The sequence below is a fragment of the Giraffa tippelskirchi genome, chromosome 2, assembly GCF_054371585.1.
Source record: "Giraffa tippelskirchi isolate mGirTip1 chromosome 2, T2T-mGirTip1v1.2.pri, whole genome shotgun sequence".
In the NCBI taxonomy this organism is placed as follows: Eukaryota; Metazoa; Chordata; class Mammalia; order Artiodactyla; family Giraffidae; genus Giraffa; species Giraffa tippelskirchi.
In genome coordinates, this window is record NC_137276.1 from 99,064,605 (window position 1) to 99,087,451 (window position 22,847).

The following is a 22,847-nucleotide window of genomic DNA, read 5'->3' on the forward strand; positions in this document are numbered from 1 at the left end:
AGTCAGTATCATTCTCGAATGGCCCACACTGCATCCAATTCAAACCACTCACCTGTTTCCTGTCTGAATTTGCATGCTTTCTGGAGATTTTTCCCCTTTTCATTTTATTTTTCTCCCTACTCTCTCTCCCCACTGAGCCAACAGGCCAATGGGGCCAATCAGAAAACCAGACCGACAACATGCTCCAGCCCCTGTGGATTTTCCAGGGGCAAAGACTTCCCAGTTCTTTCTTGTTTGCATCTGTTACGAACAAGCAGTTACTTGATAACACAGACATACATAGGCGTGCCTTTGCACACGGAAACAGGTTTGTTTTTTTTTTTTTCCAATTTGTGGTTTCTTTTTCCTTTTTGCAGAAAATGCAAACAAAAGAAAAACAAGGTTTTCAATTGAAGGTACATCTCTTCTTCAATATGAAGACATTAATTGAATTGGTTGGATCCCCCATGCAGTGGTCAGCAAGGTCCTTTGGCAACTGACAGAACATCTGGAGTCTCAGGAGCTGGGGTTTGTTTGAAGAAACTTCCCTACACAAGTCATGAGCAAAGGGAGATGGATGTGCGGGGAGGGAGAGGGCTCGTGGGGAGGAGGACAAAAGGAGAAAAGAAAAGAACGTCACTGGTGAGGAAGAAAATGGGAAATTACTTCTGTTTCTTCCCTCGACCTCCTTCCCTTTCTTCTTACCGGTGGATGACTCCAGCCCACCCAGGGTGCGAGCTGAGTTCACTCTTGGGGTCTTTGATGCTTACTGTTTTGTCTTCACTTCCACTGAACATCACCTTTATGTATTTTTATCATTACATATTTGGTTCCCCACGGCACCTTAAACGTGCATCTGTCACTGAGAAATGAAGGTTGCCTATTAGGAATAGGTCCAGCTTATTCTTCATTATGAGAATGCATTTCTCAGGTGAGAAGCCAGTCTCTCCAGAACATTCCACAGTGGTCAACCTCTGGTTCCCCTTGAGCCTAGTCCTTTTCCTTCCTCTCCTCCCCACAGAAAACAAGAGTTGTCATGCCATTGCCGTTGGTGACTGACTCATCTGGACCCTCATAGACAGAATGCTGTTCAGGATCTTCTTCTGATGACCTGCCAAGGTGACCCCTATTCTCAGGAGGTCTCTAGGAGGGAAAAAGCCACAAAGAAGGGACATTAGTGCTTTCCACTGGTCAAAACTCATCACGGAAGGTAAGCTTCTAATAATAGTGGGGTAGGCAAGAAAAGGCATTTAGAATCCAATGTGCCCAAGTTTACCAAGGCTGGCAAACACCTAACTCAATATTCCCTTTCTCAATCTCAATTTCTCCATGCAGTGGCCCCTGCTTCCAATGCCCCCTCCAGCTTAGAAGACCCTGAAAGCGCTGTACATTCTTCTTCACCTGCAGGTTCTGGAGCAGCCCTTTCATTGTGTCCATGACTCTAGGAGGACTAGAACTTTCCTCTGCTATTTTTTTTTTAACACTCCAAGCACACACTCAATGGGGCTTTGGTTATTCTGTGAGTTTTCTGCCTAAATTAGTGATTGCCCATTGTGACTGAAAAGATGTAGGGCTTGCCTGGTTTTCTGATGTTTTCCCCTGAGTTTCCATTTTCTGCTCTGTTAGAATTTTAATGTCATGAATTTTTAAGAAGGGTGATCTCAAAATAACTTTCAAATATCTGCCCAAGTAGGAATCTAAGGAAGACGTTTAGGATAGGGATTTGGACTGGATTCATCTTTGAGCTGTGAGTCTTAATATGAACAAGTTCATGGCTTATATTTGACTTTGGGAAGACCATGCATCTTCCTTTACCTAATAATATTACATTATTTGAGTGCTTCCGACGTGCCATATACTGATTCATTTATACCCATGGAAGCATTTCATAAAAACTGCCAAACCACTAAGAGTTGATGATAATAATTTACCAGCAATCATTTCTCACCTGTGTCCTATGGGTAGACAATAGACAAGTGCCTTATATATACTATTCCACTTACCTCTCACCACAAACCAACGAGGTGGGTACTATTACTATTTGCACATTTATAGACAAGGGAAGCAGGGCTCAAAGAAGTTAAGTAACATGTTCAAGATCACACAGCAGGTAAGCACTGGTGGAGCTGGGCTTCAAACTCAGGACGGCCTGGCTCTCAGCTACCCTGCATGGCTACCTCTCAGAATTCTTCTAACATCCTGACTGTATTCCCTGAAGACCCCCTGCCCCAGCAGAGCAGATGGCTCTGAGCATTGTACATGAGACTCATGAGGAGGGCCCTGTGCTGGCTTCCCGTCCACACCTGGGCCCTCCCAACCCCTCCTTTCAGCTGGTGGTCAGCCTCCCTTGGAGTGCAGCTGGCCTAGATTGTCAAATTGTCCACATCTTTTCAACAAATGCTTTTGAGAGGTGTGCTTGAATTCTGAATTCACAAATTGTCCTGCAATCTACTTTATTTAGTTACACATGTTCTTTTTCCGCCTTTTATCACTCAAGAAGCAAAGGAAATTGCTCCAATAGTGTGTGGACATTTTTTACTTTGAACTAAATCCCTTAATTTTCAGTTTCACTTTCCTTTTATTTTTCTCCTAGCCCTTTATCATGTGGCTGTTCCCAGACTGAAGGAATGACTCCACTTGATTCCTTAGGCTTGTGGAGGATCAGGTGATGCGGGTCCCCATACTCATCCCATGACAGTGGGAAATCAGACACAGTCCTGCCTTCACGGACACTCACTCCACCCCTAAACCCAGGCATCCTTTTTAGCTCTGTAAGATGGGGAAGCTGGTTTTCCACTGGGAAAAGCTTATTTTTTATTTTGGTGTCTGATAATAATTCATGATGGTAAGGGCTTTTTAAGGCATCACCAGGAATTGAACTCAAGTGTGAAAAAATGAATTCTGGTGTTTACTGGATCCAAGGCTAGAGGGACATCCAAGCCATTTCCCAGGAGAAAGTGGAGGTTCCATCATTTCTGGAGGGAATAAACCTGAGAGACATGAAGCTGGACTCTAGGAAAATTGACTGCAGACTAGGAGTCTGAGACAGAAGGCTGAGGGTCAATAAGCTGTCCCCCTGGTACCCAACTGCTAGAGTTGGAAGACCCCCACCTCTCCCCAGGGACTCAGTAACTGGCCCGCCCCAGGATGGGATCCCAGCCCAGAGCACTGTGTCTGAAACAGCACAGGTGATCAATAAGTGTTTGTCCATTACCTGGCAGATTGACCAGGGGAAATATGTGTCACAGGCCACCAACCCCAGCTGCAGCAGGGCAGCTAGCCAGGTCCCTGCTGGTGTGTGTGTGTATGCATGTGTGTTCAGAATTTGACTCTTGCCCACTGTAATCCAGAAGCAGATTAGAGTCAATGCACATTAGAATTACCTAGGGAGTTTTAACATCCAGATGCCCAGGTCTCACCATGTACCAAATCAATCAGAAGATCTGGGTGTAGGAATCAGGCATCAGTAGTTAAAAGGCTCTCAGGAGACTCAGTATACATGCAGCAAAGTACAGCCCCGTGTGTCCCCGAGTGGATAGGCGGGAACATACGGAGTCGGCAGTCAGGAAAGCAGGCTTCAGTTCCCTCTTTGTCACTCCTGACAGCCCAGTCTCCAGGCACTAATGCCATCGCCTTTCTGAATCTCTGAATGGAAAGGGTGGAACTAGATACAGAGTTCCCAAACTGTAGGTCCACAAAATCCTGCCTTCTGCAATACAGTTCCATGGTATCTAATAATTTTCCATGGGCTTCTTTATCTCAGGATTTTTCATGGCCTTTACAGTGCTAATATGTGGAGTGAATCTCCAGGAGAGTGATAAAGTACTCAGTATTTCCTAAATTTATTTGACCATGGGACCTTTTTTCCAAGGAGAACCTATTAACATTTCCCAGAACGGGTGCTGCTCAGAACATTCTTGGGGAAATGATGGACTGCATGGGTCTTTAAGACCCTTTCTGGCTCTCATCTTATTTGAATAATTTTAGTTTTTGTATTCCTCCACACTCCTGTGGGGGCTACAGTTGGAAAATAATTTGTGGGGGCTGGAGACGTCTGCTTATTTACAAGCGCTATCTGAGGAGGAAGACAGGCTCCGAGTGCATGGGCGACTGCTGCTGAATCAGTGCTTTGCCTCTTCCTGCTCTGATGTTTAAAGTGCTGGCTGGCTGTGTTCTTTCCATCTGGATGCTCTCTTTGATGGGCTGAGTTTAAAAACTTAAACAGCAGAGAGGCTCTTGGTGATTAGGCAAATGACATATGGCAGTGGCTTGGAGGAACTCTCATTTGGGACCTGGAGTAAACCTCAGCCTCCCCACCTCACCCCTCCGTCTTTCCCAGGCTCTTCCCCACCAGGCCTGGTTCTGTCCTGAGGTGGGGCTCTGAGGATGAGGCTAGACCTGCACCATGAGGGACAGCAGTGAGGGAGCCTTGACCTCCACCCTCAGGCAGGACAGAGGCGATGCCCTCCACTTACTCTGATGTCATCTGGGTGACCAGCTGGAGGGACGTGAAGCCGGCAGTGAGGAAGCTGTCCCTGTACTGGACCATCTTGATGGCACTGAGCCAGTCATCCACGGTGGTGAAGGCTGTGAAGTCTGGGATGGAGCGGTCGAGTAAGGGCTGGGAAGGCCTGCGAGACAGAAGGGAGAAGTGACCCTATAACTGCAGGGGGTGCGTGGGCAGAGCCACACTCTGGGCGGACGGTGGACTTCATGGAGGTTTGGCGCCCCTGGTGGGATGAGGATTATGGAGGAAATTGGGGCTGACCCTTCCTTCTCTACACAGTTCTGAGCTGGCACAACTCCTCAAGACCAGGTAGCCCATCCTCCTGTCCCTGGGGTCTGTCCCATGCCAGTCAGCCCAGATCAGCAGACTGACACAGCATGGAGTCTGAAGGGAAGAGAACGATCACAATTCCTTTGTAAACTAAAATCTAAGACCTTCACCAACCAAAGATATGGTTCTTTTACAAATATATGAAGTTCACTGCAACCTCCCCAATATTGGTAACATTCTTTTCTCCTGGTTCCGTCCTCCACTGATTGAAAGAAATGGAAAACAGCAGACCACCACTGACCTTCTCTTGTATACTCTCAGAGAAGACCTCCAGGTACCATGTCCAGAAATCAGGGTGCCATCTTTACATCGCCCTCACCTTCAGCATCCATGCCCAACCCTTCACCAAGTCATAAAGATTTGACTTTCAAAACCTCTCAGACTCATTTGCTTCTTTCTACACAATTAGCCTGATTCAAAATGCTGTCTCTACCATGGTTATTGCCATGTCTTCCTGTCAAGTCTGTCTTCATACTCCCTTCAACATCAGGTCCACACTAGCCTGTACTCTTTAAAAAAGGTAGATGTGATCATGACAGGAACCCCCATCCCACCCCTGATTCATGTTAAACTTGGCCCACTTCAGTGGGTAATCATTGCTATGAAAACTCAGAGGCCTTAGCAGGGCCTAAAGGCTCTGAGCATCTGGCCCTTGCCTATCTTCCCAGCCTCAGTCCCCACCCGGTCTCCTCACAAACAGCATTTTCAACACGCCAGCCCTGTCCTTCCCACACTTGGGTCTCTGCACAGGCTGGAACCCTGACCCTCTAGTCTCATCTTGCTTTCACTCAGCTAATGCATCCTCGCCCTTCAGCTCTCAACTGAAATAACAGGCATCAGGGTCGCCTCCCTCATGCAAGACCAAGGTGTACGCTCTCCAAGTATCACACACTTCCCTGCCACACTGGCCAGTGAAGTGTCAATTGAAGTATCTTTGGGCAACCATCTTATTAATGTGTACTGCTCCTAAACGATTCCGAGCTCCATGGGGGCATGTCTATCTTGTTCATTCTATACAGCCAGCAAGGGCATGGCAGTTAGCACATAAGCACTCAATACACTCTGGTCCAAAGGATGAATTAAAAAACAAGTTAACACTGCAAATGCAGATGAGTGATGTATAGCTGACAGTTGCTGACAGTAGCTGACAGTTTTGTGCATTTGCTTGTAACAAATCCAATTGCTCTAAATTTCTCTGTCCCATAGCCATCGGGTTGGCCAAGGTTCCAAGTCTGCAGCTCCCCCTGCCTCAAACACTGAAAGGTGCCTTCTGGAAACCAAATTGCCCAGAAGTGAGGTCTCATATCAGTCAGATAAGATAAGCCTAATTATTTTAGAGCCTGTGCCCAGCCCATCTGAGGCCAATGGACATAGAGGCCCAGACAGGTATTTGATCATCTGTCTACAGCCCATGCTGGGGACAGGGAATATTTCAGAAAGGAAGAGGGGAAAAAAGAAGGGAAGAGTCTTGGAACTTCTTCCATCTGTGGATAAGCTCAGCCACCTCTCCCTTGCTCTCAGTGGATTGAAGGCTAGCAGCCTTGCTCAGGGCTCTGCCCAACTATGAGACCCCACCCTCACCCCCACCCATACCCCCACCCCTAGGCACCACCCTGCTCTACTGGACTCACACGGCGGTGATGGTAGCCACAGTCTTGAGACTTGCCGGGTTCCGGATCATCTTGTCCAGGGTGTTGACAATCTCTGCAAAGCGGGGCCGGCTGTTACGGTCCTTCTGCCAACAGTCCAGCATGAGCTGGTGTAGAGCAGCTGGGCAGTCCATGGGAGGGGGCAGGCGGTAGTCCTGCTCAATGGCATTGATGACCTGCAGTGACACACATGAGAACAGGTATGATTGCTGATGAGTCACTTGCCAGTCATTCACAAATTAGCCTCTGAGGGTGGAGCCTCATTGCCCCAGGTGTCCTCATTCTGTGCCCCTATACCTCCCACTATAATAGATTTTATGGGCACTTGGCTTCTGCCCCTAGACTATGAGTTCCCAGAAAGCAGGGCCTGCATCTTATTGTGTCTTTGTGTCCCCAGCTACTGGGACAGGGCCTGACATATACTAGATGGCTATGAAATGTTTGCTAAAGAATGGTTGGAGCTTCTCCTTTGAGAGGATACCAGGCCCAATCTTGCCTTCCTGGCAGCTGGTGGCACCAGGGCAGATGAAACAATGGCACATGGAAATGAGTGAACACACTATTTGCAAAGGACACTCACCAAATCCCATGGTGGGCCTCATCCTTCTACTACTATGGGAAGAGAAAGGGAGAGAGAGGATCACAATGTGATGGAGAACCTACTTCATGCCAGGGACCCTCGAGATGCTTTCTAGACATTATCTGCCTTAATCTTCATGAGTCAGCAAGAGGAATTTGATAGAAGATAATTTAGTTAAACAAACTGGTTCAGTACAATGACAATGGTAGAAATAACAAGGGGATCCAACATAAATATCTTCAATCAGGTTTTGTTAATCCTCACAGATTTCAGGGGATAATTTTGCAAAGATTTTAGGATCTGTAAGTACCCTTTACTTCTCAGTTTCCAATTCATTTAAATTAATTATGCCTGCTCTCTGGTTTTGGAAATAGTAAAAATAATTATAAGCGACCCAGTGCTAAACATACAAATTTATTATGGCACACTCATAGCACAATGGAAGGAATGGAGTACAATGCAGGCCTTAAGATGTTGCAAAAATGTACTTATTGAAATGGAAATATACTCCCATTATAATATTAGACAAAAGAGCAGGCTGCCTAAGTGCAGGTATGGTATAATCTTACTTTTGTAGAAAAACAAGAATCAAAATAAACAAAGACTAATAATTACACACATACATAGAAAAGTCCTTGGAAGGATCTATATCATGGAGCTAAGGGTGGTTGCCTCTGGGCAGGTAGAAATATGAATGCCCTTCGTGTTTGTCTTTTTGTTTCTTTATATGTTTATACCCTATAATAATTAAGCATTGATTTTACATTAATATAAACAGTTAAAGACCTTTAACAACATAGGAAATAATTTGGAGCTCAGGAATTTTCAGGTGTTTTTGCTTCTACTTTAAAAAATGTCAGATTCATTTCAACTGATTATTCTTCTTTTTTTTTTACTTTGTAAATTGGTCAGAAAGTGAATATTCTTGATTAGTTTATACTGTTACAAATTCTATGTATGGTATTCAGGGCATGAGGGGGAATGAGATAATATAATAACCTGAAGTCATTAGAGATAATCAAGGTGTATTATTACTTCTATTCAATGTGGCAAAAAACACCCCATAATGTTTCAGAAAAACAAGCACACAAACCGTACCAATATGATCACTTTATAAAACACCAGCGACTGTGGACATGCACTTTTGAATAACACGTTATACCACCAACAAATGTGTATCTTGGCCAGACTGTTGTCAATCAGATTACCTGTTACCCTCTCAGGAGTCCATTTTAGCCCTATTTTCCCCAGGAGGAAATGAACATGCAATCAGGGAAGTCATTTACCTGAGGGCATGCAGCTAGTGAGAGACAGGGCTGGGAAAAGAGATACCTGAGTTTAAGTTCTGAACACCTTGAAGCCCACTCTTTCAGACTCCGTGGGATTGCCACAGTGATCTCAGCCTGGAGAACAGTCCTTGGAGCTGTTTGATGCCTTCACGGTAGGAAATGGGGATATGCAGCTAAACCAAGTAACCCAAGAGGGTGAGTAACAGGGCATCCTTTCTAGGTCCTTCCAGGCAGCCGGGTGGAGAGGCCCAGTCACAGAGTTTCCACTCAGCATGGGGACAAGTGGGATTACCCACTGAATGGCTCCACAAGCTCTGGATTGCCTAAGGACAAGCTAGTGGGCCAGTAGGAGGGGTTTGTGTCCAGATTCAACTTCTTTGAGGGGGTTGGGGACCCCAAAGTCTTCCAATGCAAGGCAGCTCATATTCCCCTAAACTGCTGGCCTCGTTGCTCAAATTATCTCATGGCCAGATTCCCATACACCAATGTTCCCCCCAACAAGATTCCTCTTTTGTCTGCCCCAAAGAAGAAGGAGCGCTGGAGGCAGAGCTCTTCTGTGGGCACAGCTCAGAGGTGTGACCAGCTGACCTAAGCACTCCTGGCACAGCATCGAGAGACTGGCATGCTCTGACTCTCCTGTCTGGGAGCTTTAGACCAGATGCCATTTAGCTGCTTTGCCCCTGTCTCCTCTACATCCTATCTCTTCAGAATCTTCGGAAGACTGTCCTGGTGTTTGATTTTGTATTTCCTCTCTTTGTTTGATATGCTGACTTTCTTTTTAAGAGGACATCAAAGAGTCACTGATTCCTCCTCCCTGCAGGTCCAAAGCCCTACACACTGTGTCAGTGATGGTGTGGTAATGCCGTTGAGCACACAGACCTTGGAGATCTGGGTTAAAATACTAACTCCATTTCTTACTAGTTCCAGAAAAATGGGAGAGTCACCTGACTTCCTGAAACTGCACAGATGGGGGTGTCAGAAGAGTCAAGTGATACAATGAGGTGGTGTGCGTTGAGCGCCAAACATGAGAGTCATGAAAAGGATCCCATCATTACATGGAGGCTGTCACTGTGGCCACGGCTATTACAGTGGAGGTCTTCTCTGTAGAAAGTGTTGCTGTTCTGCTACCAGCCATCTGGAGGTTTAGGAAGATGGTGTTTGGAAAGCACCAAGCATGTAGTGGGGACTTGTTAAATGGCACCTCTATCCCAGTGTCTCATCTTTTGTGATACAGGAGAGAGGAACCCCCTCCCCTGCTTTTGCTTACAAAATTGGACTTTATTCCATCTGCTATTTCTTCTGGACAACTGGACAACTTTGCTGTTATTGCTCAAATAGATACTTTGGGAGCAATGATGCTTCTTATACATACAAAAAAAAAGAAAAGCTTTACTCTCTGCTCCAAAGAAAAAATACCAAATCATTAGTTGGTATATGGGTAACACTAATCTATGATTTCCCCAGCTGGCTCAGTGGTCAAGAATCCACCTGCCAATGCGGGAGACCTGGGTTTGATTCCTGGGTCAGGAAGATCCCCTGGAGAATGAAATGGCAACTCACTCCAGTATTTTTGCCTGGGAAATCCCATGGACAGAGGAGCCTGGTGGGCTACAGTCCATGGGGTTGCAAAAGAGTCTGACATGACTGAGCTACTAAACAACAACATTAATCTACTTATGTCCTTCATTGAAACACTATACATTTGAAGATTTTTATTCTCTTTTTAAGGATTGGTGTTTTCTAAATTTTCTGAGTACATATAAGTTATATTCAAATTTTAAAAAAGTACTCGCAGTCCTCTAATGGGGCTTTGAGATCACTCCCTGTCACCTGCCTCGCTCGCAGCTGTGGAGAAACCCAAGAGGAGGCAGGAGAATTGGGACTTACAGTCCCAACACCAGTGACTGCATCTGACTGCATCTGACTTGTGAACAAAGATGCGGCCCAAACCTGGGGTCAGAGGGCATCCTGCTGAGCAGACTTGAAAATCAGAGCAAGTCCTGGGCCCCTTGGGCTTCCCTGGTGGCTCAGACTGTAAAAAATCCATCTGCAATGCGGGAGACCTGGGTTCTATCCTTGGGTTGGGAAGACCCCCTGGAGAAGGGGACAGCTATCCACTCCCATATTCTTGCCTGGAGAATTCCATGGATAGAGGAGCCTGGCAGGCTATAGTCCATGGTGTTGCAAAGAGTCGATCAGGACTGAGCGACTTTAACTTCACTTCTGCCTGGGCCCCTTTCCTTGATCCATGACAAGATGAGATAAATGGATGTTGAAAGACTGGTGATTGAAATGAGATCAGATGGTATTTCCGGAGAGAGGCTGATGGTGAGTGTGGCAGTGAGAACATCTCGGGAGCTGTCACGGAGCAGGCCTGACTCACTTTGAATGGTCTACAGCAACAGGTGCGGTGGGCTGCCTTTGCTCACCTGTACCCTGGGATGGCAGGTGCAGGGTTGGGTGGGGACGAGGGGCAGGTTGTCTGCACCAGGGGCCCAGGGCTGGTGCTCCTCTGTGAAAGGAGCAGGACTCCTCCCCTTGCCCTCCTGTCCCCAGCGGGGCTCCCAACTGCCCCCAGACATGCACTTTTCATTAATGAGTTGGGTGGTGGGCGGGCTTCCTCGACCTTCCATGTGGAGAGTGAAGTGGAGGAGCTCAGAGCAGTGGAGGATCCAGGGCAGAGGGGGTTAAGTTGAGCTCTGATGTTTCAATAAAACCGCAGCTCCTCTCCACAGACACTGCCACTCTCATTATCTCTGTCAATCAGATCCAAGCAGTAGAACTTCCAAGTTTTCTCTCTGGCTGACAAACTCTCTGTACATGTTCAAAGAACTTCCTGGGCTCTGGAAGCCCAATTACCAGCACTCCGACTTGCCTCTGCAATTCTCTTTCTTAAAGCCTTTCAATTGTCATCTGTAAAATCTTTTACTGCCACCACCTCAGTGGTTTCTGATGAGTCGGGCTGCAGCCGGGAGCCCCTCCTGGGTCTCTCCCAGGCCGGGTCGGGAGATGTCTTCTGAATGGGCAAAAGTCATCCTCTGTCTTCCACAGAGAGTAGACTGGTACTTGGGACAATGGTGAAAGGCTTTATTTTAGAATAAAAAAAAAAAAGGAGAACAAAACTGCTCCCTTGCAGATGTTCCTATTCCCTTTGAGGCCCAGCTCAAGCATTAAATATCTGGAAACCTTCTTTACCTACCCCCAAATGTTCCCATAGCCCTATGTATATGGTGCTGAGCTGTAAACCCCCAAAGAATAGAGCCAGCGAGCACAATGCTTAGTCGCAGTTAGCAAACTCTGAGTGTCTGTTGAGTGAATGATTTGGGATTTCTGAAAGTCTAGTATCAGAAACTCCTTTTGTTTTCAGCAGAGATGAATACATTTGCTGAGAATATCCTGAATGCCAAATCTTGCCTGTCAGAGTTTCCTAATCCATTCCACATGTGCTGAATTGTTCTTAATCGGATTACAGTCTCTGGGCAGGGCAAAATGGGTCTGCTTTTTCTGGCTAACATTTAATACTCATCTAGCTGACAGTGTGGACAGAACCAGGGTGCAGCTGATTTCATGAAAGCAGCCTCGGCATCAATTCCGACACTTACTGATTCGACATGCTACAGGAGCAGAGGCAAAGCATGGAGAATCAGAGATAATAGAGGATCTAGACACCACCCATGGTCGGCAGTAGAACCTGGCTGAGGAGACAGCTGTTTCGCCTGCTCTGGGCTGAAGTCACTCTACCCTCTGGAGCAGAGGGCATTACCACTAAGCACCCAGCTCCTCTTCTGTCTCATTAGAAAGTGTTTTCTGGGTGCCCAGGTCACCACATTTCTCAACCTTCTGAGCAACAGCCATGGCTGGAAACCTCTGACTGGACAGAGGACTGGTTGGGGGCCAACTTCTCCAGTTTACCAGTGCCTCGGGAGCCCACCCCCATGATGGAAGTACTTCTGAGGTGGCTGTTTTCCCCATCTGGACTGGGCCAGCCCTGTCTCTTCTTCCTTGGAAGTTGGGGAAGATAATAAGTACTCCCCAGTGATGGGAAGAGCAAGTGAGAACAGAGGTAATGCAGATATTGCAGACTGTGATCCCCTCAGCTCCAAGGGAACTGTATATATTCAGAACACAAGGAGGAGTGGTCCCAGGGATGGGGTGGGGGGAATCCGGGTAGGATTTTGATTGTGACCTTATCAAAGCAAATCATCCACAAAAGGTTATCCACTTTTTGATAATTATGGAGCAAAGGGTCCCATCTGGAACACCCCTAAAATGCCTCTGTTAAAAGCATCTCAGATGACGCTTCTCTTTCCTGTCTTCCTGTCCCTTGCGGGTAGCCTGGAGCAGTGTTGCTGACCACTCAGCTGGGTCCCCTCCCAAGACCCATCTGGAGCTGACCAGCTCTGGGACTCTTGCTCAGCACCTCCTTCACCGACAGGTGCCAAGGATTCAGAAGAGTGGATTCTCAGGAAAGAAGGGCCTTTACAATGAATTTCTCCCTTTAGAGCTGAGACATGGAAGTCACAGACAAAAGCTGCCACTGGCTCAACACAGCATATCCGTCATAGCCGAGCAGCTGGAAGCCAGGTCCTGCCAGGCAACCAGCACTGCTTCCTCTCCATCACACATGGTGACAGAGGGCACGCAGGCAACTGCTTGGCAGCAGGTTACAATTCCCTGGTCAACTTTGGGTCTGATCTATTCATGATTCAGGCCATTCAGAACCAGGCCATCATCTCCCAGATTGGTCAGGGCACATTTACAGGTTTTGGGGTCATAGGAACCATCACATCTCTGTGTTGGGTTCTTGATTAGCTCAAACATTGGTGCAAAGGGGGTCCCCGTGTCCTCTGCACCAGACACTTCACATTCAGGTCCCAAGGCCCAGTGAGAAAACAGGTGGGCCTGGCATGCCAGAGCCCTGGGACCCCTGGGGTGAGGGTGGTAGCAGCCAGGAGCAGCTGACACTTACATCTTGGTTGGACATGTCCCAGTAGGGTCTCTCTCCAAATGACATGACTTCCCACATGACAATCCCGTAGCTCCAGACGTCGCTGGCAGACGTGAACTTGCGGTAGGCGATGGCCTCTGGAGCCGTCCATCTCACAGGGATCTTGCCTCCCTGGGGGAAGGAGAAGCCTGGTCAGTTCAACCACTGGGTTTCTAGTTGAAAGTCGGTAAGAATAAACTGGGCACACACGTCCATCCTTCCATCCCTACCCCGATGTCTTGCAAACTAGGACAGAGGGGTCCCCAGGCAGAGGAATCTGCAGGGCTGGTCTCTCTCACACCATGTGTGGGCACATCACATTGCTCCACACCAGAGCTGGTGACTGGGGCTGCAGTTGCATTCACCCCCAATTCCCTATGTCCTGATTCTACCATCACCGTGGGTGAGAGGAGCAGTGAAACTAACATAGAGGCACTACCATAGGACACTGCGTAAGATCAGCTATGTGAGCTGTGACAGGCAGGTGCAGCTCTGCTGACCTATAGTATTGTACGTATGAGTCACAACACTTGGGTCAGAAGGAAGCTAAGCAAGCAAAACAGGAAGACAGTGAAGGTAATACCTCCGGACACCCCTGACCACAAGATCACCCTCTGCCCCCTGCACACTGTGCTCCAGCCCCGGGGGACAGGCTGTCCTTACTCTGCAGTCTATAGGCAGCCCCAGCTACACTTGGTTTACTTGGCCCAGCATGAAAGATGCTGGCTCTCTTCCCTGCCCTTCTGTGCAGGTTGACATCCAGAGCTGCAGACACTTTCCTAAATGGCCACTCTTAGGTTTGTTTCCCCATCTTACCCTCCAGCCCCACCCTGGAAGTTTCCAGCTTGGCTCTCTGCTTGGCCCTCAGGTCGTCTGCCAGACCTCAGCCTCTTTTGTTTACCAGTGTGCATGCTCAGTCACAAAGTCATGGTCCGACTCTTCACGACCCCATGGACTGTAGCCCTCCAGGCTCCTCTGTCCATTAGATTTCCCAGGCAAGAATACTGGAGTGGGTTGCCATTTTCTCCTCCAGGGAATCTTCCTGATACAGGGATTGAGCCTGCATCTCCTCCATTGGAAGGCAAGTTTCTTACCACTGAGTCACCTGAGAAGCAAGGGATTGCTATCCATCCATTTGTACATGCACCCCATCAACAGACAGGGAGTGGGCACTGCTTTGCGCCAGGCCCCTTCCTGAGGAGCTGGTGCCTCAGAGCTAAGCCAGCTAGGGGTGAGGCCGAGGGTGATACAGGGTGTGTGAGAACTGGAGGAGACTCCCTAACACAGGAAAGGGTCAGGGAAAGTGGCCAGGAACAGTTAGAGGGGCAGTTCTCTGGAGCCTTTGGCCAGATGTAGGTACCAGTACTGTCCCTTTCTACCTGTGTGACTTAGGGAAGGTTACCTAACCTCTCTGGGACTCTGTTTCTTATTGCCAAAATGGGGGTAATGATCACACTTACATAGTCAGGTTGTCATGAGGAAAACAGGGTTACTATCCATCCAGTGCTGGGGCAGGGCCAGGCATGGAGGGTCCGTGCTATCCACTGGTAACTAGTTAATCGGGCAGAGCTTGTGGAGGAGGGAAGTCCAGGCAGAGAGGAGCACGGGCGGATGCTGGGGGTAGCAGGTAGCAGAGAGGGCGGTAACTGCCAGCAATGTAGGGGGGTCGGAGCATGGAGTTCTGAAGGGGGATGTAACGAGACGGCAGCTCTCTCAGGCACTGAAGCCACTCATAGGGGCAGAGTTCATCATTCTCTAGGGAAAAAACGATCCTCATTTTCAAGTCTTCACGCCAAACACTGGACTTCACTGCCCCGGCCCCACTGAGATGCCTGGGCTCTGCCTCCATAATACATGAGGCCTACAGCTCCCTCCATCCCCTTCTCATCTGCGCCCTGCCTTGACTGAAGGAGGCTATTTTTATACCGTCTGTTCTCATACTCTGTTCAAGTCACCAGAGATACACGTTGGACTTCAGCAAAAATACCTTAAAAATGTATAAGTGGTTAATCTGAGCACCAGAGAGAGAAAAAGGAGCAAACTGCAAAGTGTATTTTTATCTGGTTTCCTAGCCAGGGTCTGGGAGGAATGAAGGCATTCTGGCCCCAACCTCCCCAGGTACACATCCAGCTTTCCACAAAGAAGACAGCCCTGATTTCCCCCAGGACTGTGGCAGGCTTTTGTGGTGGGAGAGCCCTCAACTCAAATGCCAGCAACGTGACAAATGCCTGGAGGGCAGGCTCAGGCTGCAGAAGCAACAGGATGCTCTGTTCTCACCATCCCCCCAAACAGGAATGAATTTATTGGTTTTATCTCCTTGGCACCATGGTTGGGAAGAGAGGTGGAAAATCCAGCCAGTGAACCAGGAGTTGTCAAACACAGTGTCCGACAGCTCAGAGATCCCATGCTGTGTGCCCCCATTGGGTGGGGGATGTTGCCACACCTGGAGAGGACCTGGGGCTCCCCTGGAGCAGAGGGGTCTCTCAATACAATACAGCTGGGTTACTTAAGGTAGGAGAGAGCAGGAATTAGTGTCAGGCTGCGTGTGTGAGAGAGAGAGAGGCAATGAGACTCTGTGAGTGAAAACTTACCAGTGTGTGTGAGAGACAGTGAGAAACAGAGAGAAAATTTGGTCATGTGGGTCTGTGGATAAGAGTCAGGGCTTATCTTTTGTGCCTGTTTGTGTCAGGGAATAGGGAAGGGAGATGAAAGCGTGCTTCTCCTGAATTTCAAAGAGGCGATTTGGGAGTCTGAAGGTGTCCTCTCTGCCAAGTCTGGGGCAGACCCCAGGGGCCGCTGTGACAGCTGTTGCACCTCCCTCCTGCATGTCAGTTGGCAGTGCCAGGCCCGCTGGCGAGGTGCCTCAGCCCTCCTGCCACCTTGTGCTGTTGGGCCTCACTGAACACAGAGTTCGGCCTGTCACTACCCTGCCTCCATCCCAGCAGGTGGCAGAGCCTTTGAGAAGAGTGACCCTGGACAAGCAGGTGGCAGTTTTGTCACAAAGGCCCCACGCCAAGAGAGCAGGGGACGATGACCTCCAGGCTGGCAGGAGGGAAAGGGCTGGGTGGTTTCCTTCCTGGGGGTTTTAGAGTTCCCTCTCAGCTTTGCAAACATCACATCATCAGCATTGCCTTCAGATGCTCAGAGGTAATTATGATGGATTATTTAACTCATCTTCAATTACATGAAAGAAAATCTATTAATGTAGAGGATGGTGACCAGCCCCATGCAGGGGATTAGGTGAAAAGGAAGTCGGATGGCACTGCAGCTGTCGGGGCTTCTTCTCATGAGGCAGGTCCTTCTTCCAGAAGAGAAGTCTGGACCAGAAAGACCAAGGTCAAGGTGCCCCTGTGACGGCCAAGTGCTCTGAGGATCCTGGTTCTTACCAATGGAGGCATGAGGAAGAGGCATAAGGAAGGAGTGATCTGCTCTGCTGGATGGGAGGAAGCACAAGGGACGAATTCTCAGGGGGCAGACAACAGCTGAGGCCCACTGGAAGGACTCTGCACCCTTGTGGGCCAGAGGGGCTGACACTGGGCTTGAAGAGAGCATTGTCCCCTGCACGGGTTCCTCCAAGCACCAGATGCCTCTATGTCCCCTGGGGTTGCTGAAGGCACAGGTGTGCATTCTGCAGGTACCAGGGACCAGGTTCGCTAGAGCTGTTATAGGAGTCACTGTTGGGACATGGGGGAAAAAGAGAAGAGAATGGGAAGGCAGCTCACAATCATCAATGTACTTCATACAAAAGCTTGGCATTCTTCACAAGTATGATACTTCCAAGTTTGTTTCAGAATAATCATGCCTTAACTCAAGTATGAGACCAACTACAAAGACTCTGTGTGTGCGTGTGATTTGATAAACTAGGAAGTGATGTCTGGCAGCAGATTAATTTTAACCCAGCCATTTAGGGGCACCTGCTAAAAACACACCTACCACTAAGAGTGATGCCAGTAGGTAGAAGGTTTCAGCCTAGAGGTACTGTAGTCCCTCAGGCTCAGCCAGCCTGCAATAGACATCTATGCAGCACCCACTCGGCAAGCACCCTGCTGGGAACCCGACAGGAGTGACACTCAGCCCCACTCTCGGGTGATGGAGATCCCCAAGGCCACCCAGACAGCTCGCTGCCTTGCTGCAGTGACATTAGAGAGGTATAGCTCATATCTCTGGTTCTAGGACCCATCCGACTGTGGAGTTTTTCAGGCTACAGTCTGAGCATAGCACTGGTTTCTCTTTCTAGCTATTTATTGTAGAGATGCCCAGAAGCGTAATGTTTCTAGCTGTCTGTGCACTGCTACAGTACTTTTCTCCACCATCAGGTGGGAGACAGAGTCTCAGTGGGGATATTACAGGAATCCAGACACTGATGAATATTGAGTATTGTCAATCATAGAATCATTGGAATCATGTTGCTGGAGGAATCCCCTTGAAGTGACAGGTTTATAACTGAGACGTCATGCAGTGGCTCTGAATTTCATAATGCCCACTCTCAAATAGGTTTATAATATATAAAACATATTGGGGTTGTTTTGAAGATCCAACATGATATATATATATGTAAACCACTCAGTATATTATTGTTACCATTTAACAAGAATTTATGGAGTGTTGTGAGTTGAATTTGCCCCTCTCTCAAACCAAAAAATGATATATTCAACTTCTAAATTCCTGCACCAGTACACGTGACCTTATTTGGAAATCTGGTCTTTGGGGACAGAACTGTAACCACAGAACCAGCTCCAATCTGGCCCTATTCTGTTTCTAACAAGATACTGAGTCGTTTTTTAGAGGGAATAGTAACAAAACTGCAAGTCATACAACTGAAGTGTACGCAAAGAATTTATTGATCTCAAATAACCCCTGGAACCAAAGTTTCTCGACCCCACAGAACCAAAGGACCAGGACATGATGGAACCTGAATGCTGAAACCCTTTCAGAAGCTAAAGGTTCACTATCCATGAAGACCAGTTCTACAGCTCCTTTACCATACCATAAACGGCCACATTTCAAAACCCTCTCATCAAAACCTGCCCCACCATTGGTCCATGTACCAATCCTCCTCCTCTAATTTGTAAAACTATGACCCAACCCTGGATCGATCAGGGAGATAGATCTAAGAGCCCTGCCTCCTATCTCTTTGCTGGTCGACCTCACGATAAAGCTCTTCCTGTTCTCAAATGCTAGAGCCATAGTATTGGCTTCTATGCACGTCAGCTCTTTGCTGGGTAACAGGAAGTAAAAGGTGAGGTCATACTGGATTACAGCGGGCCCTAAATCCAGTCACTGGTGTCCTTACAGGAAGGCCATGTGAAAATACAGAGATGGAAGAGGGCATGCCAAGTGAAGACAGAGACAGCAAAGGGAGTGATGCATCTACAAGCCAAGGAATGGCAAGGGTTGACAGCAGCCACCAGAAATGAGGAGAGAGGCCTGGGTCACATTCCTTGCTGGAGGTCCTGGAGGGAACATGACCCAGCCAACACCTTGATTTTGGACTTTTAGCCTCCAGAACTGGGAGTGAAAAAAAAATGCTTGCTGTTTCAGATCAGTACAGTAGCTCAGTCATGTCTGACTCTTTGCGACCCCATTGATTGCAGCATGCCAGGCTTCCCTGTCCATCATCAACTCCCAGGCTTGCTCAAACTTATGTCCATTGAGTCAGTGATGCCATCCAATCATCTCATCCTCTGTCGTCCCCTTCTCCTCCTGACTTCAATCTTTCCCAGCATCAGGATATTTTCCAGTGAGTCAGTTCTTCGCATCAGGTGGCCAAAGTATTGGAGTTTCAGCTTCAACATCAGTTCTTCCAATGAATATTCAGGACTGATTTCCTTTAGGGCTGACTGGTTTGGTCTCCTTGCAGTCCAAGGGACTCTCAAGAGTCTTCTCCAACACCACAGTTCAAAAGCATCAATTCTTCTGCACTCAGCTTTCTTTATACTCCAACTCTTACATCCATACATGACTACTGGAAAAACCATAGCTTTGACTAGATGGGCCTTTGTTGACAAAGTAATGTCTTTAATTTTTAATACGCTGTCTAGGTTGGTCATAGCTTTTCTTCCAAGGAGCAAGCATCTTTTAATTTCATGGCTGCAGTCACTATTTGCAGTGACTTGGGAGCCCAAAAAAATAAAAAGTCTGTCACTGTTTCCATTGTTTCTCCATCTATTTGCCATGGAATGATGGGACTGGATGCCATGATCTTAGTTTTTTGAATGCTGAGTTTTAAGCCAATTTTTCACTCTCCTCTTTCACTATCATCAAGAGGCTCTTTAGCTCCTCTTGACTTTTTGCTATATGGGTGGTGTCATCTGCGTATCTGAGGTTATTGATATTTTTCCCAGCAATCTTGATTCCAGCTTGTGCTTAATCCAGCCCAGTGTTTCTCATGATGTACTCTGCATATAAGGTAAATAAGCAGGGTGACAATATACAGCCTTGACCTACTCCTTTCCCGATTTGGAACCAGTCTGTTGTTGCATGTCAAGTTCTAACTGTTGCTTATTGACCTGCATACAGATTTCTCTGTATGCAGAGAAATACAGGCAGGTCAGGTGGTCTGGTATTCCCATCTCTTTAAGAATTTTCTACAGTTTATTGTGATCCACAAAGTCAAAGGCTTTGGCATAGTCAATAAAGCAGAACTAGATGTTTTTCTGGAACTCTCTCACTTTTTGATGATCCAACGGATGTTGGCAATTTGATCTCTGGTTCCTCTGCCTTTTCTAAAACCAGCTTGAACATCTGGAAGTTCACGGTTCACGTACCATTGAAGCCTGTCTTGGAGAATTTTGAGCATTTCTTTGCTGGTATGTGAGAGGAGTGCAATCGTGCAGTAGTTTGAACATTCTTTGGCATTGCCCTTCTTTGGGATTGGGATGAAAACGGACCTTTTTCAGTCCTGTGGCCACTGCTGAGTTTTCCAGATTTGCTGACATATTGAGTGCAACACTTTCACAGCATCATCTTTCAGGATTTGAAATAGCTCAACTGGAATTCCATCATCTCCACTAGCTTTGTTCACAGTGATGCTTCCTAAGGCCCACTTGACTTGGCATTCCCAGTTGTCTGGCTCTAGGTGAGTGATCACACCATTGTGGTTATCTAGGTCATGAAGATCTTTTCTGTATAGTTCTGTGTATTCTTGCCACCTCTTCTTAATACTGAATTTGTGGTATTTTGTTATAGCAGCCCAAGGAAATGGATACACTGAGTATATGCCATTTTATCAGGCACTAGTTAAAAAAATTGCTGTTAAATTCCCAGGTCCACCATGGGCTACTACTGGGGGGGAGGGGGTGATGGTAGTGGGATTTGGGGGTGAGGGAACTTTCTAACATTAAGGTGGAAGCCCAGCAGATAAACCACAGGGCCTTCTGTAATATCTCCTCAGTGCTGTTGATCAGTCTACTTCCTGAAGGACTGCCCTTTGCCTAGCAACATGAGCGCTGTGGGGTGGGGACTTCAAGGACAGATCCTTGGTGCTTCCACTGATGTGGTACTGAGGACCACAGTCAGAAGGCAGCTCTGATGATGATGGTGATATGCCCAAGGGAGAACCCACCCTCACTCTACTAGCACTGTCCACAGACCCAGGCCTGGGTAGCTGCACCTTAATTACATAGCATTAGCTGAAGGCCATGTCAATATCTTTTCCTGACATACCCAGTAAACCTAGCGTGTGCTTCTGGGATCACTCTGGGGAAGGTCTTTACTATTATTATTTTAAAATGACAATGGGTGATCCAATTTCTTCAGAATCTCTGGGAGTGGTGCCCAAGCACTGGTGAGTTTTAACATGCTTCAGGTGATTCTAATGAGCGGTCATTGAGCACACGCATTGGTCTGCAGCCGTGGTTCTCAAATTTGAATATGCATCAGAATCAGTCCTGTTAAAACACATATCACACGGCCCTAACCTGGACTTTCGAATGTATTAGCTCTGGGGTTGGCTTTGAGAATTTACATTTTTAACAAATTTTCAATGTGGCTCCTACACTTTAAGAACCACTAGCATAGACCAATCAAGCATAAGTCATGGATTGAGTGAAGTCTCATCTCAAATACCAACTCTGGTCATTGTTAACAGCTGGGTTGAGAAGGATTCTAAGGCTTCATCTGGATTCAGCAAGGAAAAGTGCCATGACTGCTAAGCGATGCCTGCCACAAGTGAGGGAATGGTAGCCTGTATATGGCAAGTATTTGTCTCAATGCACGGAACCTCGAAAGATCTTAAAATGGTGGGGGGAAAGGGCAATGAGCTGGCTTCATCAAAGTTTCCAGTACGTATTTTTAAGGCCCAAGTGAAACAGAGGGTTAACTGGGATGAAGTTTACATCATCTAGAGCAAGCAGCTCTCTGGAGTGGCAAGTGGAACACTGCCAGCAACAGGGACTGTCCTGACCATGTCGCTGACCAGCCTTGATGAGGTATCTGTCCAGAAGGGGCTCCTTGCAGCCCTCAGTAGACACTTCAGACACTGATGTCCCTGCCCTCAGGGTACATCCATGGGACACGCTCTCCTGCTCTCCAGTTCCTGCCCACTGCATTGTGCCCAAAGACATAATTCTAAGTGTTAAATTAAGAAGGTATTTTAGAATGAATGTCTCTATTTAAAGCACTCTGAAAGTACACTGACCCATTTTCCCAACCTAATCAGCAAAGTGATTTTTTCTCCAGATAAGACCCATATCAGCCTAGAAGGAAAAGAAGTTTATGCCGAAAAGGTTATCTTTCTCTTAGCGTTACCGGCTTCTAACAGCCAGTGGAAATGGCTTCTGGCTGCTGGATTGCAACTGAGTCTATATTATAAAGAGGCCATTCCTAGTTCCCCAGGACGCCAGGAATTTGCATGAAAACACTCTCTCCATCTCTCCATCTTCTGAGAGAGTTCATCTGGCCCCACTGCTTATTTCTTTGCAGAAGCCACAATCTTGATGGTGACATTGTAATTTATTACCATGCTAAGGATTATGATGCAACATACAGAGAATTAGAACTTTAGGTGGGAAACCGGCTGCGGAACAGGTGAGCTTTTGGAAAGGATGGGCTTATTTGTCATGCAAACGGCACACAGAACAGAGAAAAGGGCTGGGAGAAAAGACAACCCAAAAAGACACACTGCGTTGGCTGCAGACAAAATTGTTTCTAAATAGAATGTTTTTCAAAGCTTTTCTTGAAGCATTAGCTGCTCCTCCGAAATGAATGACACAATGTATTTCATACTCGTAATAAAATATGTGATTTGAATAGCTACAAATGGAGAGATTTACAGTCGGTGGGGTCCTGGCTGCCTCTCCCCTGAGCTTTGTGAGCGTTGAAACCCTTCTGTGAGATGCTGCGAAAGGTAATTGCAGCCCAAACATCATTTTCCAGCAGCGAGAGAAAGGCCTATTTGGACATAAATTAACTAAAAATATGCGGATGATAGTGTGTGTTTCATGTGTGAAGAACAGAAAGGCCATTTGGTGACGTTTCCCAGCTGGAAAACACACACACACACCCTGTTTTCAACCATACAGGCGAT

The 22,847-nt window shown here is 47.3% G+C and overlaps 1 protein-coding gene across 1 annotated transcript in view; it reads right to left on the minus strand.

The window, feature by feature from the left end:
* Nucleotides 1–308: 308 nt before the first annotated feature.
* The window catches only part of EPHB1 (EPH receptor B1), a 456,002-nt gene continuing 433,463 nt past the window's right edge, over nt 309–22,847 (minus strand). Inside the window, exons 13-16 of the mRNA XM_081574131.1 lie at nt 13,304–13,453; nt 6,448–6,641; nt 4,455–4,610; nt 309–1,122 (exon numbers count right to left, since the gene is read on the minus strand). Coding sequence (XP_081430257.1) covers nt 1,014–1,122; nt 4,455–4,610; nt 6,448–6,641; nt 13,304–13,453 — 609 coding nt within the window. The 3' untranslated portion in view covers nt 309–1,013. The remainder of the gene's footprint in view (nt 1,123–4,454; nt 4,611–6,447; nt 6,642–13,303; nt 13,454–22,847) is intronic.